Raw genomic sequence first — 14,964 nt, forward strand, 5'->3', positions numbered from 1 at the left:
TCATCCAGCAGGACAGCAGCCAGCGAATGGTTTTTATTAAAAATATATTTATATTTTACTGCAGAGATCTAAATGTAGCTGGAAATGTATGGCAAGACTTGAAGGTTGATGACAGATATGACCTCTAGATGTCCAAAGGAAGATTGATATCCCAAATCGCTTGCAGCTGCATGTAACTGAATTCATGATTTATTCTCTCAAGGAGATTTAATACGTCATTCCACACTTTTCAGATTTGTAAAATTAAAAAATCTTGAAAAACTTGCATCACTTTGTAATTATGCACCAATTTGTGTTGGTCTATTTGGATAAAACCAAATATGTAACAAGGTTTGAGAATGTAACATAATAAAATGAAAAGCAAAATAATTAGGTGGTTGAATATTTTGCAACAATAGGATGATGTCGAATTACCAAATTAATCGTTTGCCTTCGATAAGCAATAATGTATAAAATATTACACCATATCATGATTTATTTAAGAGTTAATATCCAAATATGCAGAAGAAGTTAGCAATAAACCCACAAAGAAACTGAGAGGGTTAAAAGCAGCTCATAGGAACTGTTGATTATATGCATTAAAGATATTGAGAAACAACAACGACTTGTTATCTGGCTTTTATAAATGTCAAATTTAGAAAAAGAAAAATAAGCCGATAAGCTTGTTTGGTCATTGACGCTACATTCGATTTTGCAAACTGCTGATTTGGGGAGGAAAACTATTTTCCAAAAATCAATTGTAGTTCTTTATGCACAAAAACCACAAAAAAAGTCTCCTTTCCCCAGCAGCATGCATCACTGACTGATCAACGCATCACTGACTGCACAGGTTTGAAAGAAATGGAAACTGACAAATGCATTTATTTTATATAGTGCACTTACGCCCCGCTCTTAATATCACCATGGGCAACCGCCCATATCAATAAACAGCAATGTGGCCTACTGACATAATGTAATATTAGATCTATTATTGATTTTAAAAGTTTTAGAACACATTCAATTTATTTAAAAAAGATAAAATATTACCAACATTTATGTTTTTAATAATATATATTGAGACCTTACCTATTTGTGAGCAAGCTGTTTTAGTTTATTGTTAAAAGTTTTATGAAAACTTGAGATTCTACTTTTAATTAGACATTTTCTAATTTGTATAACTTTGTTCCCACATATTTCTGTTCTTCGCCATATTGATCACGGACTAGAACTTTACGCCAAGTAAGATTTAACGTAGAATAAGTGAGAAATAGTGCCACCTGCAGGTGGGAGTAAGCACTTCCCATCATTTTTGTGGAAAATTTCCGACAAGCTCACGATTGATTATGCATTAGTGCAAAAAATCTGTTGATTTTGCATGAATTTCTATGGATTTTAAAAAAACTGGAGGGACTGACTATAACTACGCAACGTACCACACCAAAAACGTAGTTAGTATGACATATTCCATACCGTTTACAACGACGGCGTATTACGACTATTGTAGTTTGGAGAAAAAAAAGGAGAAGATTTCTGCCAAAAAACTCAGAAATTAATCACAGAAATTTTCTAGAAAAAACAAGAAAAGTTTGAAAAGTAAAAATTGCTAAAAAAAAAAAAACCTCAAATTTTGAGAAAAAACTTTCAAACTTACAAATTTCCCATTTTTTTCTCAAAAATATTTTTGATATTAATCTCAAAATGTAAAAAGAAATTTCTAGCAAATTTGCAACTTATGAAACTTTCAAGGTTTTTTTCTAAAAAATGTCAAGAGATTAATTTAAACATTTTAGATTTTCTTTTCTAGAATTTTCGACCCTGAAATTTTCTTGTTTTTTCTAGAAGATTTCTGAGAGATTTTGGCAAAAATGTACTCATCTTTATTTCTATTTATAGCGGCCCTAATACGCTATTACTCTTACACAACGCCAACGTTTTTTGGGGGGGTTTTTGCAGTGCAAAAATTGTTTTATTTTTTGTAAGAGAGCACTGCAGCACTTTGTGAAGCAGTAGTTCCATCAGCATGCCAAATACTGCAACAAACCCACTGCAGGGAGGATTAAATCATCCACAGGGGAATAAAAAAGAAAACACAAACAATTTGCTAGTTTACACTGTCTGAAAGATAGGAGTCTGGTCCCCTTCATGCCATGCTCCAGGCCAAAGCATGCACTACTACAGTTCAGAGAGTGGTCCCCTCTCAACCTGCAAACGTTTGGCCAGACTAGTTCATTCAGGGGGGTTGCTGGGCTCAGGTAAGAGGCTAAAAAAGGCCAGAGTCATCAAAAGAAAGACAAGGGGCATGCAGCAGCAGAATAAACTCCTACTTTGATCCAAGCGTGGGATCTGATTGGGGCTCTCTCATGTCCATCTGCCTCGCCGGCATCTCGCTGGCTCCGGGAAATCCAACTGGCTTCCTATGAATTGGTGAGGATCCGAAGGTTGTCCGATTAGTGTTATGGCGAGAAACATATTTACTCAGAGCGGGGAAACACCTGTCGGCTCCATTTTTTTCTTTTTATCTTTAATATAAGCGTGTGTTGGCTTGTGTGAAGTTCAAGGGTCTGTTAGTAGGTGCAAACTCTACGACTGGGACAAGGCCAGGCTGTGATGTGAGAGGAACTTTGTCCATGCTTGTGCAGCGGAGGAGGACCTGGGAGGCTTCCTGCTCATCCGAGGGAGACGCTCATTCAACAGAGTTTCTCAGGGAACCAAAACAATCATGCTTCACACACACAGAGACAGACAATACACTGATATATGAGATCACAGGGTGGAGGGCAAACTTGAGCGGAAATCTTCCCTCTGGTTCAGCTCATATCTTGTTGTGATGAACATGTAGTGCAGATGAACACATCATGCATACTTTAACAGAAAGAGTGAACCTCTAGGAACACAACAGCTGTGGAAAAACACAAACGCTTCCATTTAATTTTATCATCTAAATGAAGAACGTTGTAGTAAAAACACAACATTTCTTGGGCTTAAATATAGTTCAAATAAATCCTGAAGTGACATTTTCATGGAAAAATGCAAACGATTAATCGTGATTAATCAATTATTGAAATCATCGCTAACTAATTTAGCAATCAATTAATTATCAACTGGAATATAAAAACTAAAATAAACACCATTTGCTAAAAGAAAAAAACACTCAAAACAGCAATAAAGCAATGACCGTAAAAATGTTATGTACCGATTTTCTCAAATTCTAAGCACCTATTGCTTTTCAATTATTAATCAGTTAATCCAAAAAATTCTCATCAGATTAGCCCTACTCTGTATTGTAGTTACAGACACTTGCTCTAACACATTATCCTTGAGAACAAAATGTTCAATTTAGGGTTACAACTAATGAGTCACCGAGTAATTCAATAATTTATCAATCATTGTGACGATGATTCAAGTGGCATACAACCATGCCACTAGAAAGGGGCCACTTTTTAAAATTTTAAATGTTAAATGTACATATTTTGTACAGTTTTTATTTACTGTTACGACTATGCTATTCTTTCAGCAAAGTTTTTTTTGTCTGTTAACAATTAATCAATTGCTAAATGAGTTGGTGATTATTTCAATAATCGATTAATCACAATTAATATGATTAATCACTTTACTGTAGTTCAGTTGCTATAGAATATATGCACCATTAAGAATTAATTCGTGTTATTCACGTCATCTGTCAGTGATGATAATCTTTGTATTGATGGGGCCAAAATAATCATCAGTAAAGCTCTCATGTTTAATGGAGAAAAGTTTGACAAAGGCTGAGTTGTTTCACCAAAGGGACAAGATGTTTATTTGGAGTCAAGGTGAGGCTCTGAAATGTAATAATGCTGTAAACTACAAAGACAGAAAATCAATTTAAGGTAAATCCGTTCAATAAAAATCAAAGTGCCAAATTTCCAGACAAGTATTTACACAACAAAGCCAGCCGGGGTAAAAAAAAAAAATGCTTCCATCAGCAGCAACTTCACTTATAGCTCAGACCCAGAGGGCTCAGTGACATTGCAAACACAGGTGGTCCGCCCTCAGCTGGCAGCAGCGGAGGTGGAGTGCCAACCTGTTTGCCAGCAGAAGAACACTGTCTAAGAGACAAACGACGCAAAGACACCTGGACGGGTCACATTGGCGCATTGATCAGACGCTCGGCAGCCAGACATTCTGCTCTGGGGGTTCAGTAACATTTCCTCTAAAATGTTCGACAAGCCTACTTAAATGTGAGTGGATCAATCGAGCTGCAGATAGTGAGAGAATGAAACGGAGAGGTGTGAGTATTGATTGTTTTTATAATGACCACACCTAACACACTGCTGTGTGTGTGTAGGGGTGCGCATGTGTGTGTTTAGGCGACTGGGATACAGATGTTCAGGTGTTAGACAAATTAAACCCTGCAGATGCAGAGAGCTTTGTGTGGGCTGCCTAAATGTGATGGAAAAGTGGGATACAAAAAAGAAAAAAATCCTTTTTGAGACAAAGTTCAATCGCTCGTGCACAGCAGGAATAAGAAGAACAAAGCAGTGAGCAAGAAAACAGAGGCAAGATAATAATAAGATGAGGGAGAGAGCCGATGAGCAAGTGCGAGAAGTGGAAACAAAGACCGAAATGGATGCTGAGACGAGGAGGACAAAAAGCCATGGTTTCACATCTCATCAGGTTGATTTTTATGCTTTGAGTTTTTACAAAAATCGTGGCATGAATAATTGCAAATACTAAAAATAAGCAGGGCTGTTTTTTTTATTTCTCCATCATTCATGCTTTTTTCCAGCAATCTTTGTGTTTATATAACCACTCAAAGATCAAAACTTTTAGGACATTACTTTGACTTTTTATAGTTTTAAAATATTTAACTTTTGTTCACATAAAAATGGAGTAAACATTAAAACACCCTTTGCTCTTTGAAAGCTAGATGATTCCTTTTAGACAAAGATTATTGTGCAAAGAGGGGTTCTTCATAAAATTAAGAAAATTAATCATGACAAAATGGTGTCTTCAGTCAGATGCTTTTTCAGCACTGCTGTAATACAGACTGCTACAGAAGATCATTCCTGCCTACAGCCATCAGCGTCTACAAGGACTCGGAAAAAAAGTTATAGTATGAGTTGCAACAAGATTTAATTTCGCTGTAGGAAAAATAAAGTACCATTTCACATGTTTGTGCACAATTTATATAAGATATTTCAATGCTTAAACTCAAATTTTTGGGAATTTTGGTTAGGCAAAGTGTCCTTAATGATGACTGTTTTAATTCTTGTCAAACCAATTACTGTAATCTGAAGCATTCAGGAAAAAAAAAGAAAAAAAGAAATTTATTCATGCCAAACGTCATCTTTTGAGAAGTTTCAAAAGAAATCAGTGATTGCAATCAGTGGTTGCCAGGAGCTGCAACAGGGAAACGAAACGTAAAACAGAAAGCAGAAACAGCAATTCACCAGGGATTTTCATGCTAAAAAGAGACAAAAAGTCAGGAGGAAGAACTTCAAAACAGCCAATAACAGCAGAGGGAACTGTACATAAATAATTATTATTACATTAATCAGATTTTTGTCATTTTTAAAGATGTTTAGCTACATATTAAAGCTACATTATTTGATCTTCTAGTATATAATCAGTTTCCAGGAGGTGTCCTGATGGATTCAGGTCATAAAATGATTCCTTCAGAATGAATTTCCAGTGAAACCATAGCTATTGTTGCCTTTAAAAACACACAGAAACAGACACAAAAGGTGATCCTGTATGCAAGCCATGCAGCTAGATTTAAATTTGCACTGATTTAAGACTCACTTCCTGGCGCGGTTCTGCACGGCCTGCTGCTGCTGTTGTTGCTGCTGCTGCTGTTGCTGCTGCTGCTGGACCTGCTGGGACGGGGCGGGCCGCTTACGACTCGGCTCCATCACCGGGGAGGGCAGGCCGGGCCGCACTGCCGGACTCCCTCCATACGGGGGGCCAGGGGGCCCCATGGGGGCTCCTTGGTGGGGCATCCTCGCTCCAGACGGCATGCCAGGACGCTGAATGGGGGGGAATGCAAAACGAAGAGGTCAAACAAGTGATATTATCTTTAGTGTTTATAATTTATTAAAATAACATCAGTAATGAGTAGGGCTGGGCAAACCGGCTGACTGATATGCGTTTCATATCAGGCGATATCAATAATTTTTTATTTGTGTTTTGTTTTAAATATCTGAAATTCAGCCAAACTGGTGGTGTGACCTTTCCTCTTTGATTTATTCAGTTTTCACTTCACACTGCTGTTTTTTTCTTTTTTTTAAGCAGTTATGAGGCAAGTGGCAAAACCTTAAACTGCTGCTGTGCAAGTTACAGGCTGTTGCCAGGTAACTACAGAATGAGTGAGTTGCTAGGCAACCAGAGTGAGTCAGTTAGTTGATTCCACCAACCTAGCTTAGCTGGCCGTGAAATGTGGAACAGCTAAAGTTTTTTCCTCTACCTACATCTCCCAGAATGCTTTGTGGTTCTGAGTCAGAGTTCAGTAAAATTATTGAAAATTCTATCGATATTGACCACGTGTCTATAACAATATATATTATTGACTTATTGTCCAGCCATACTAAAGAGTTACCAAATAACAATGGAAAAACATAAAATCTTACAAAGTATTTTTGTCTAATTTCTAGTGCAGATATTTTAGGACACATGAAATAATATACACAATATCTATATCTCTTTGCTATAACCCCTTATAGTCCATACATACATAGTCTTGTACATCTGTAAATAAATATTTATATCTCATAGAGCACTTCTGGATAGACGCAAACTACATCTCGTTGCTTGTACTTGTGACAGTGCAATGACAATAAAGTTGAAATCTATTCTATTCTATAAGACAAAACTGACTTATAACTAACTTTTCAGGAAAATATAGGAGCTTGTTTTCGGTCAATAATTCCTTAATATTGATGAAAAAGTCCTAGTTCATTGGCAGATTATTTCACTTATAAGAAAAAATTTTTCCGGGTTATAAGAGAAATAATCTGCTAGTAGAACTCGTAATTTATTCTTGTGTCATTTCCTTGTTAGGTCAGTTATATTTAGTGTCTGCAGTCAGTCGGTTTGTTGAGTTAACTTTTTTTTTTGTCAAAGTCCATTTTGTTTCTTTGAACCCTTTTTATGAGATCCATGTTTTTTTGTAAATATATTCTTTTGGATTTCAACTTATCTCATCATATTCTTAATAAAACACATTGTGTTTCTGTGGCTGCATTGTGGCAAAATTTGAGAAGTTAACGGGGTACAGATACTTTTGCAAGGAGCTTTGAAAGCATATATTGTCACTGGTGTTATATGCAGTCAACTGAGTTCAACAACGACAAAAAAAAAATAATAATAATAATAACCCAGCAGTGATTTGTCTTGTTTGTTTCTTTTGAGATAAAACAATACCAGAAACAAGAGGAACTGCACTGAGAGCTTCGTTTTCGTCTCGGTCTTTTGATCTCTCTCAGCACAAATACGGAACTAAAACTGTAATCTAAAATCGCTTTCAACCCTACAAACATCTCCCTAATAATGCAAACAGTCTCCCACGTTGACTTCCTGACGGAGGGGGACAGCTGGATCTCTCACCTGTTCCTGTCATTCTCATGGCAACAGCTGCCCCTGGCCTTGGTTTATTGTCTGAAACCAAAGCACTGTTTGCATGAAATAAAGCAAATGTCTACCCAAGAGGACAGACCTCCGACTGTTTCTGTTCAACTACAACAGATTGAGTCCGCAATGTCCAATCCTCCCCAATTAAACTGTTTTTCACTCCAACTTGGAGCTTGAGATAAACTGGAAGACCCATTTATGACGACAGCAGAAAAACTTATCACAATAAATGTTTCATATTAGTCGATAGACAATTATTGATTCGTTTTTTGTTGTAAATATGCGAAATGTCACCAAACTGGTGACATAAACTTTCGGGTTTGTATCAAATTTTCATTCCACGCTGTTGTTTTATATTTTTAAGGAATTATAAGGCACGATGATGGAACCTTAAACTGCTACTGCACAAGTTACTGAACAGGTTGTTGCTAGGTAACCAAAGAATGAGTGAGTTAGTTGATGCCACCAACAAACCATAGCTGGTTGAGCAGCTAAAGAGTTTTCTCTGCCTACATCTCCCATAATGCTATGCCATTCTGGGTCGGAATTCAGTGGATATCATATCAGATATATTATCTATTGATATTGATCATGTGTCTATAACAATACCGTTATTGATTTATTGTCCAGCCCTATTTATGACAAAGCTTAACCTTCTGATTTGTAGCTGATTTTATGTCTCAATATTTTCACACCATTCTTTCTTCATGATGCCATCTACTTTGTAAAGTGCACCAGTCCTTCCTGCAGCAAAATACGCACACACATCATGATGCCTCCACCCTCGTACTTCACAGTTGGGATGATGGGAAGAAAAATGCTTCCCACTGTATTTCTTTAGGTTTAATAATTGTCATTTTGTTTACAAAATTCAATTTTACTTGTCTTTGACTGCAGAACATGCCTCCAAAAGTAGAGTATTCGTTCCTCAGTTTATTTACAAAATGTAACTGAAATTTTTATTTCACTTTTAGCATAGTTTCACTCTCTTACCAGCTCTCATCAGTATCTTCAAAGTCATTTTCTCACACAATTCACACCAAAAAGACGATTTCCTAGACATAAAACCCATAGCATTTATACTGGCATGAAATGATTTAAACAGTTGATCGTGACACCTTCAGGCAACTGAAAATTGGTCAGTTTTCACACAAAAAAGCAATGTAATTGTGTGGTGGGACTCGATTAAAATTTTTAATCGAGTTAATTGCAGGATCTGTAATTAATCACATTTTACCGAAACCACTAATGGCGACAAAATAGGCCACATTTTCAAAGCAAAACCCCTTTTGCTGCTAAATTACTAAATATATTTATTGTTTTAAATTTCTTATTTAGCCATCAGATTGATGCAAAGTGCTATTACACCCATTCAGCACAACATAGTCCATTGATTGGAGGACAGAAAAATGCCACTGCTTGGAACATGAATGAGACAAAGTACTGCCCAGTCAGAGACCAATTAGCAGTGGAAACATTTCCCTGAATACGCCGGACCATAAAATTGCGTGCCGAACCGCAGCGGCCCGCTCAGTGGAAACATGTCCACTGAGAATCTGTGCAAAGAGTTATAAATTGATGATCTCAATCTGATTTGACTGAGCTTGAGACTGTTTTGCAAAGACAAAAACCTGGTATCCTTTTCCTTCCACTATTACATTAAATCCTAGAAAACACACTGGAGTTGTAACATGAGAAAATAAAGAAAAGTTTGAGCAATGTGAATAGTTTACAAGCAAACACCAATGTTATTTTAGCTGATTAAAACTACCAAAACAACAAAAACTGAAACTGAGAAAACATTTTCATAAACTGAGATAAAAATGGTGATTAATGGGAAAAAACTGTAACTAACTGGAACTATATTGTGCGTTTATAAAACTAACTAAAACTATAGATATAGTATCCTTATTTTTTGTGTCTGAGCCTATTAACTTTTCAAACTGATGTGAAATTTATTTATTTTTCCCCCCACAAAATCGGTTTATGTCAGCTGTCAAATTACGGCCCTCCAAGCTCCTCCTGCCGGTGCTTACGCTAGTCTGCAAAATGATGATGACAAAAGTCAGTTGGTTGTTTGACAATAATATAATACATTTGAGTATTCAACATGGTATAAATAATCACAATACAATACAATACTTTGACCTTTTGAATTCTGCATCAAAAAAAGAATGGAAAATATAAAAGTATTACTATACCTAATAAAATCTAGACTGAAACTAAACAATATTCAAGTAATAACTAATAAAAACTAGCAAACACACTCTAAAAACTAATTAAAACTAACTGAATTAGACAAACAAAAAGTCACAAAGAAATAAGACCCAAAACTATCATAACCCTGGCACAAACAGGCATCCAAAGTGATCTTTAGACTCTCCACAAACACAGTGAAAAACAAACAAAAACACTAAGAACCGACAGTGAGCAAACAAACAATATTACTTGACTAAATCCATATATGTGTTGGGAGAAAATTCGCCACTACAAACAGATTCTGGTGGCATAATGAAGGCAGACATAACATGCAGTCATTGAAATGGACCAGGCTGATATAACAAGTGATAAGAAGTCCAAACAGACGTTCCTGTCACTCTGACTGGGAGTTCGGTCTTTAAGGGGGGAGGGGATGTGGCAACCGAGAGGCGTCTCTGGACTGGAGGGGATAAAACAGCATATGGCCAGACGTCCTCCTGCTCCAATGTTGTCACCTTTCTCAGTCTTTAGAGTCTACCCTCATGGATTAGACGATGAAACAGGGATCAGACTGGACCCAGCAGGCAAGCGGTCGTCAGGAGAACCCGAGCCCAGCAGATACCAGATACAGAAATCCATAGCAGGATGATGTAAATCCACACAAACACACAATGAAGCCCACTCTATAATGTGACCTGCTGAACTGACTCCAACACTCGCCCGGGGCTCCGCCAGCCGTCCAGCGATCGAATCGAATCTGCCATGTGGACGGCTATCTGAGAAGTGTGCTGGCATCTCAGAGAGGCTGGAGGGATTTAGAGAGGCCAAACTTAACCCACGCTGTCTGAAAGCACAACCCAACCAGCCTCTCAGACAGCTACAGAAATTCACTACAACGTTTCGCTTTTTACTCTGCCTCTTTAAAGAATTTCTTTTTGGTTATGAGTTAAAGCTGCAATATGCAACTTTTATAAAAACATATATTTTTTACTTAATTGTTGAAACTGTCACTATGTCCTGATAGTATGAGACAGATAATCTGTGAAAAATTTGAGTTTCTCTGAATTCTTCCACTGCTAGCTAGGAATAAACAATCAAAACCAGGAGGCGGGTCTTAGCGCTGTCAATCACAATTCAAACCTTGCTCTCTGGTGGGCTGAAGCAAGCGTAGCATGTTGTGAATGCTCAGACTCGTTAGCATGGCCACAGATGTCACAAATAAACGGTTTTCTCCACTATTAGCACATTTAGCAGTACGTTCACAAGGAGGATTGACAGATTGACATTTGTCACTTTCATGAACTGATACTAAATAATGAAAAATGCCTGCAGATTGATTTAGTATGTTTAAATTATTTATTTTTTCCTCTTAAGATGTTGACCTCTAATCATTTAAAACAGAGACAATAGTTTTGCATGAAAAAATACTACTATTTAAATAAGCCTTTTAGCACCTAATTTTTACCAAACACAAAATAAAATGAATAAACAAATAAAAATCAAAAAGGCCTTCAGATTTACTTTCTGAATTGCTCATTTGTCTCGTTCTATAACAATTTTGGTACAAATTGTGTACTGAAACATAAAACTTAAAATTGTTATGTTCCCTTTATCCTGCCTTTCATATTCATTATGCTGCACATTTAAAGAAATTGGCTTAACTTTACAAACTCACCAATCTCAGCTTTTTTTAATTATTATTATTAGTTTGGATTAAAAATGACTTTTGGGCTCTTTGAGAAAAGTTCACCATCACCTGAAATGTCTCTGCTAATTCTGTGATGAGGACATAATAAATCTCCGTCCAATTAAGGTCAGACATAAACCCATGAGCTGGACCGACTAGGAGAACAAATTCATAAAACAGGAACTTTAAATGTTATTTAAATCAATAAAATGCTTCAGTTACACAACTATGCAGGTGGTTTTATGAGTTGAGATGAGGTTTCTGCACTCATAACACATTTCATAATGAAAACAAATTCAACAGAAACTGCAAAATGCAACCACATATTTTACACTAAATGACAATTTATCTGGTAAAGAGTAATTTCAGAGAAGACTGATCGTGGCAAGGTCTTTGGACTATTGTGGATAATTCAAGGTAACCAGCACATTGTGCTTGGAAAGTGAAGTGGATGTTGAATTTCTTTTATTTTACTTTGCAGACTAAATTCCTGTCACAAGGTTTGAGAATATGCTGATATCTCCTAACAAACTGATTGATTTGCATGGTTAAAACTCCTCCATAGGTAGCTGAGAGCTACGATTCACATTCTTTTTAAGGACTGCAACAAAGAAAATTTAGTCTGAGAGTTTGGTAGAAAAATGTGCAGAATGTTTCAGACAACACAGCTACAGAGTTTCGGTTCATGTTTTGGCTTATCGGAGTTTCTCACAAAGAGCCCTGGAAGGATTTTTCTTACAACCTGGCCCTAGCTGACCTCCAAAGCCAGAGACAGCTGGGAGGTAAGCAAGATAATGAGAGAGGGAGAGGAGGAGGCCTCAGCCTACCCATCAGCCATTGAACCAAAGCTCAGTCAAATCCTGCTGGAGCTGAAACTATAACTCTGATTGCTATATTTACAAACGCAAAAAACATTTAAATCTGCATTTTCTGCCTCAAAAAGCATTTCTTCTTTGCTCATTTCAGCCATGAAAGGAAATGACACGTCATCACTTGCCACAAGCTGGCAAACTGTCCCAAGTCATGTCCCTTGGGATAAATATCCCTCCATTTTGGAGAACACACACCAAAAGGACCTCCTGCAACTTTTATAACAAGTCTTTTCCATCTTCAGATGTGGGGGAGGAGGGGTAAAGAGAGGATGAAGAAGGAAGACGAAGGCATGAGAGAAACGTAAGCAGAGGGAAATATTTGGCTTTGAGCAGCCAGAGCTTCATCAAGGTTAATTGGTCTGTTGAGAGGACACGCTCATCTGGCTCATCAATCACCCGGGTCATTGTTTCCTAAAGTGTGTCTGCAAGCTTCAGTGCCCCAAAACCCTTTTAATGACTGCTCCTGTCAAAGACACAATGCCTCTTCTGGTTTCAGTCTATAAATCAAGCTGGTGTTGCTGAAGCTGACATCGGCATCGATTAAAACTGAGCTCAGTCTAAAACTAGTTGCACAAGTTGAGATTTCAGATCATCGTCTTTGTTTTAACCACTTATGTTGAAGGAGCGTTGCAAAATTTAGCCACACAAAATCCTGTCTGGTGGCTCAAATTATTTTCTAAGATTCTGAAATTTGATCATGGCAAGGTATTTGCACCAATACAACATTAACGAAGTAATAGCAAGTATTATTTTCTTAATTTTGTATTATCCTGTTAGCCATAAAGTAGAATAAATTACAAAATTTGACAGAAAGTACTAAATTTTTAAATTTGAGAAGAAGAAATGTTTGTGTAGTCACTGAATGATCAGATTTTACTTTACACAAGTAGCAAAATTGCTTTCTTTGTTTTATTTCTTGCCGGTGTAGAAATCAGATCAAGAGTTGGAGCGCAGTCTTTTAAATGTACAAATTAATAAAAATAAATCACAATATAATCCAGATGTACTTTTGATGTCTCTGGGCTTTCCACACTGAGTTCTTTCAAATGTAACACATTAAAGAGGAAATAGGGGAAGCAAATTAACAAAAAAAAGAATCATAAAGTAAAATGAGATGGTAGCAAATATTTTGTACGCTACAGCAGGTTTTATGTAAGGACAGAAATAAAAAAAATGACATGCTTAAAACCATATCTTCCCTGTTTACATACCAGCTAGCTTTAGCATTTAGCATTATTTTACAAAGGCTGCAGCGAAGAACATCGTACTTTATTAAAACATGGAAATGCTAATTAAAAGGTTGTTAAACAAAGACTTGCTTTAGATGAAGACAGAAATAAAAATAGAAATGGTTAAAATAAATGTCCACACTAGCTTTAGCAGTTCGCAACTTAACAGTATCTTCCCACAAGGAGCAGTAATTGACGGATCCACATTAAGCCACCGTTTCTGACCGAAAGATCAAGCACACTTGGGTCACGGAGCAGGAAGTCCACTTCAGAGTTTTTGGGCCGTCAAAGTCCAAGTTTGGTCTTAAATACGTTTCAGGCGGTAGGGTATGATTTTAACAGAGTCTTCAAGCTTTAAAACCATCTAATGTAACTGAATTAAAACAATCAAATGTGACAAATGAGCAATAAAAGAAAAAGAAACTGTAGCAGGAATTTTTTTCACAGTCCTGCTAATTTGGATTAAATTAATACATTTTGTAAAGTAAAGAAATAAGATGTTAAAAGTTTAAAAAGTTGCATGAACAATTTTTTGTAAATATCAAAATGCAAAAAGCTCAGCCCTTCTGCTTGACTTATGAATACAGTTTGGGGCAAATCTGTTGATTATATTTTGATTAACTGAGAAATAATTGGGTGGCAAAAGGTGATTAATACAAGAATTCGGGTAGAATATATTTACAGGCAAAGTTTTTTATCTTTAATGAAAACTGTATATATTTTTGTACAGTTTTGACTTAAATACTCCTCTTAATATGCTGTTCTTTCAGTAAATTAAAATTTTTTTAGTCTCTATACTCCAGTTACTAATTAGTTGATCGCTAAACTAGTTGACGATTATTTAAATTATTGATTAATCACAATTAATCATCATTTGACAATGTCACCTTGACATTTTTAACAGAATATTGATTATCCGATTAATAATTTGCGAAATTTGCCAAGTAAGCAATAAAATATAACAAAAATAATTGATTGTTTTACTCTGAACATACTGCATGCATCTCAAAGCGAACATCTTTTGTTTGAATTGACCAACATACGTGAGACTAGGGGTCACAAGCGCATATAAGCCACAGAACGGCTGAGACACCACAGATGTTCTGGAGGTAAATGTTATGAAGTTTTACCAGAGATTTCTTTTTGTTTTACTCCCCTAAACAAACCCGTCTCCAGTCCATGTGGTGCAGGGAAGCTTATGGTAACAGTTGTCTAACCTCTAACCACATGAGCAACACTGAGCTTGACATTTTATGCTAGCTTCACATGAATGGACTGATTGTTCTGCCAGCCGTGGCTCCATCTTCCACACTATACATCTGTCGTCTGGTGACCTTACAGGTTCAAATCCTTCCACGGACCAGCAGCGGCGGCAGCAGCACGCCTCCTGGAA

At 36.7% G+C, this 14,964-nt stretch overlaps 1 protein-coding gene across 5 annotated transcripts in view; it reads right to left on the reverse strand.

Annotated features, from left to right (window-relative positions):
* smarcd3 (SWI/SNF related, matrix associated, actin dependent regulator of chromatin, subfamily d, member 3) overlaps positions 1 to 14,964 on the reverse strand; it is a 49,091-nt gene that overhangs the window by 18,115 nt on the left and 16,012 nt on the right. For 3 of the 5 annotated variants that reach the window (XM_023326460.1, XM_023326459.1, XM_023326458.1), the window contains exons 2-3: positions 5,761 to 5,984; positions 2,304 to 2,393 (exon numbers count right to left, since the gene is read on the reverse strand). In XM_023326460.1, the coding sequence (XP_023182228.1) occupies positions 2,304 to 2,393; positions 5,761 to 5,984 (314 nt within the window). The remainder of the gene's footprint in view (positions 1 to 2,303; positions 2,394 to 5,760; positions 5,985 to 14,964) is intronic. The other 2 variants (XM_023326462.1, XM_023326461.1) reach the window with 1 other exon arrangement.

This window comes from Xiphophorus maculatus, chromosome 21 (assembly GCF_002775205.1).
Source record: "Xiphophorus maculatus strain JP 163 A chromosome 21, X_maculatus-5.0-male, whole genome shotgun sequence".
Classification (NCBI taxonomy): Eukaryota; Metazoa; Chordata; class Actinopteri; order Cyprinodontiformes; family Poeciliidae; genus Xiphophorus; species Xiphophorus maculatus.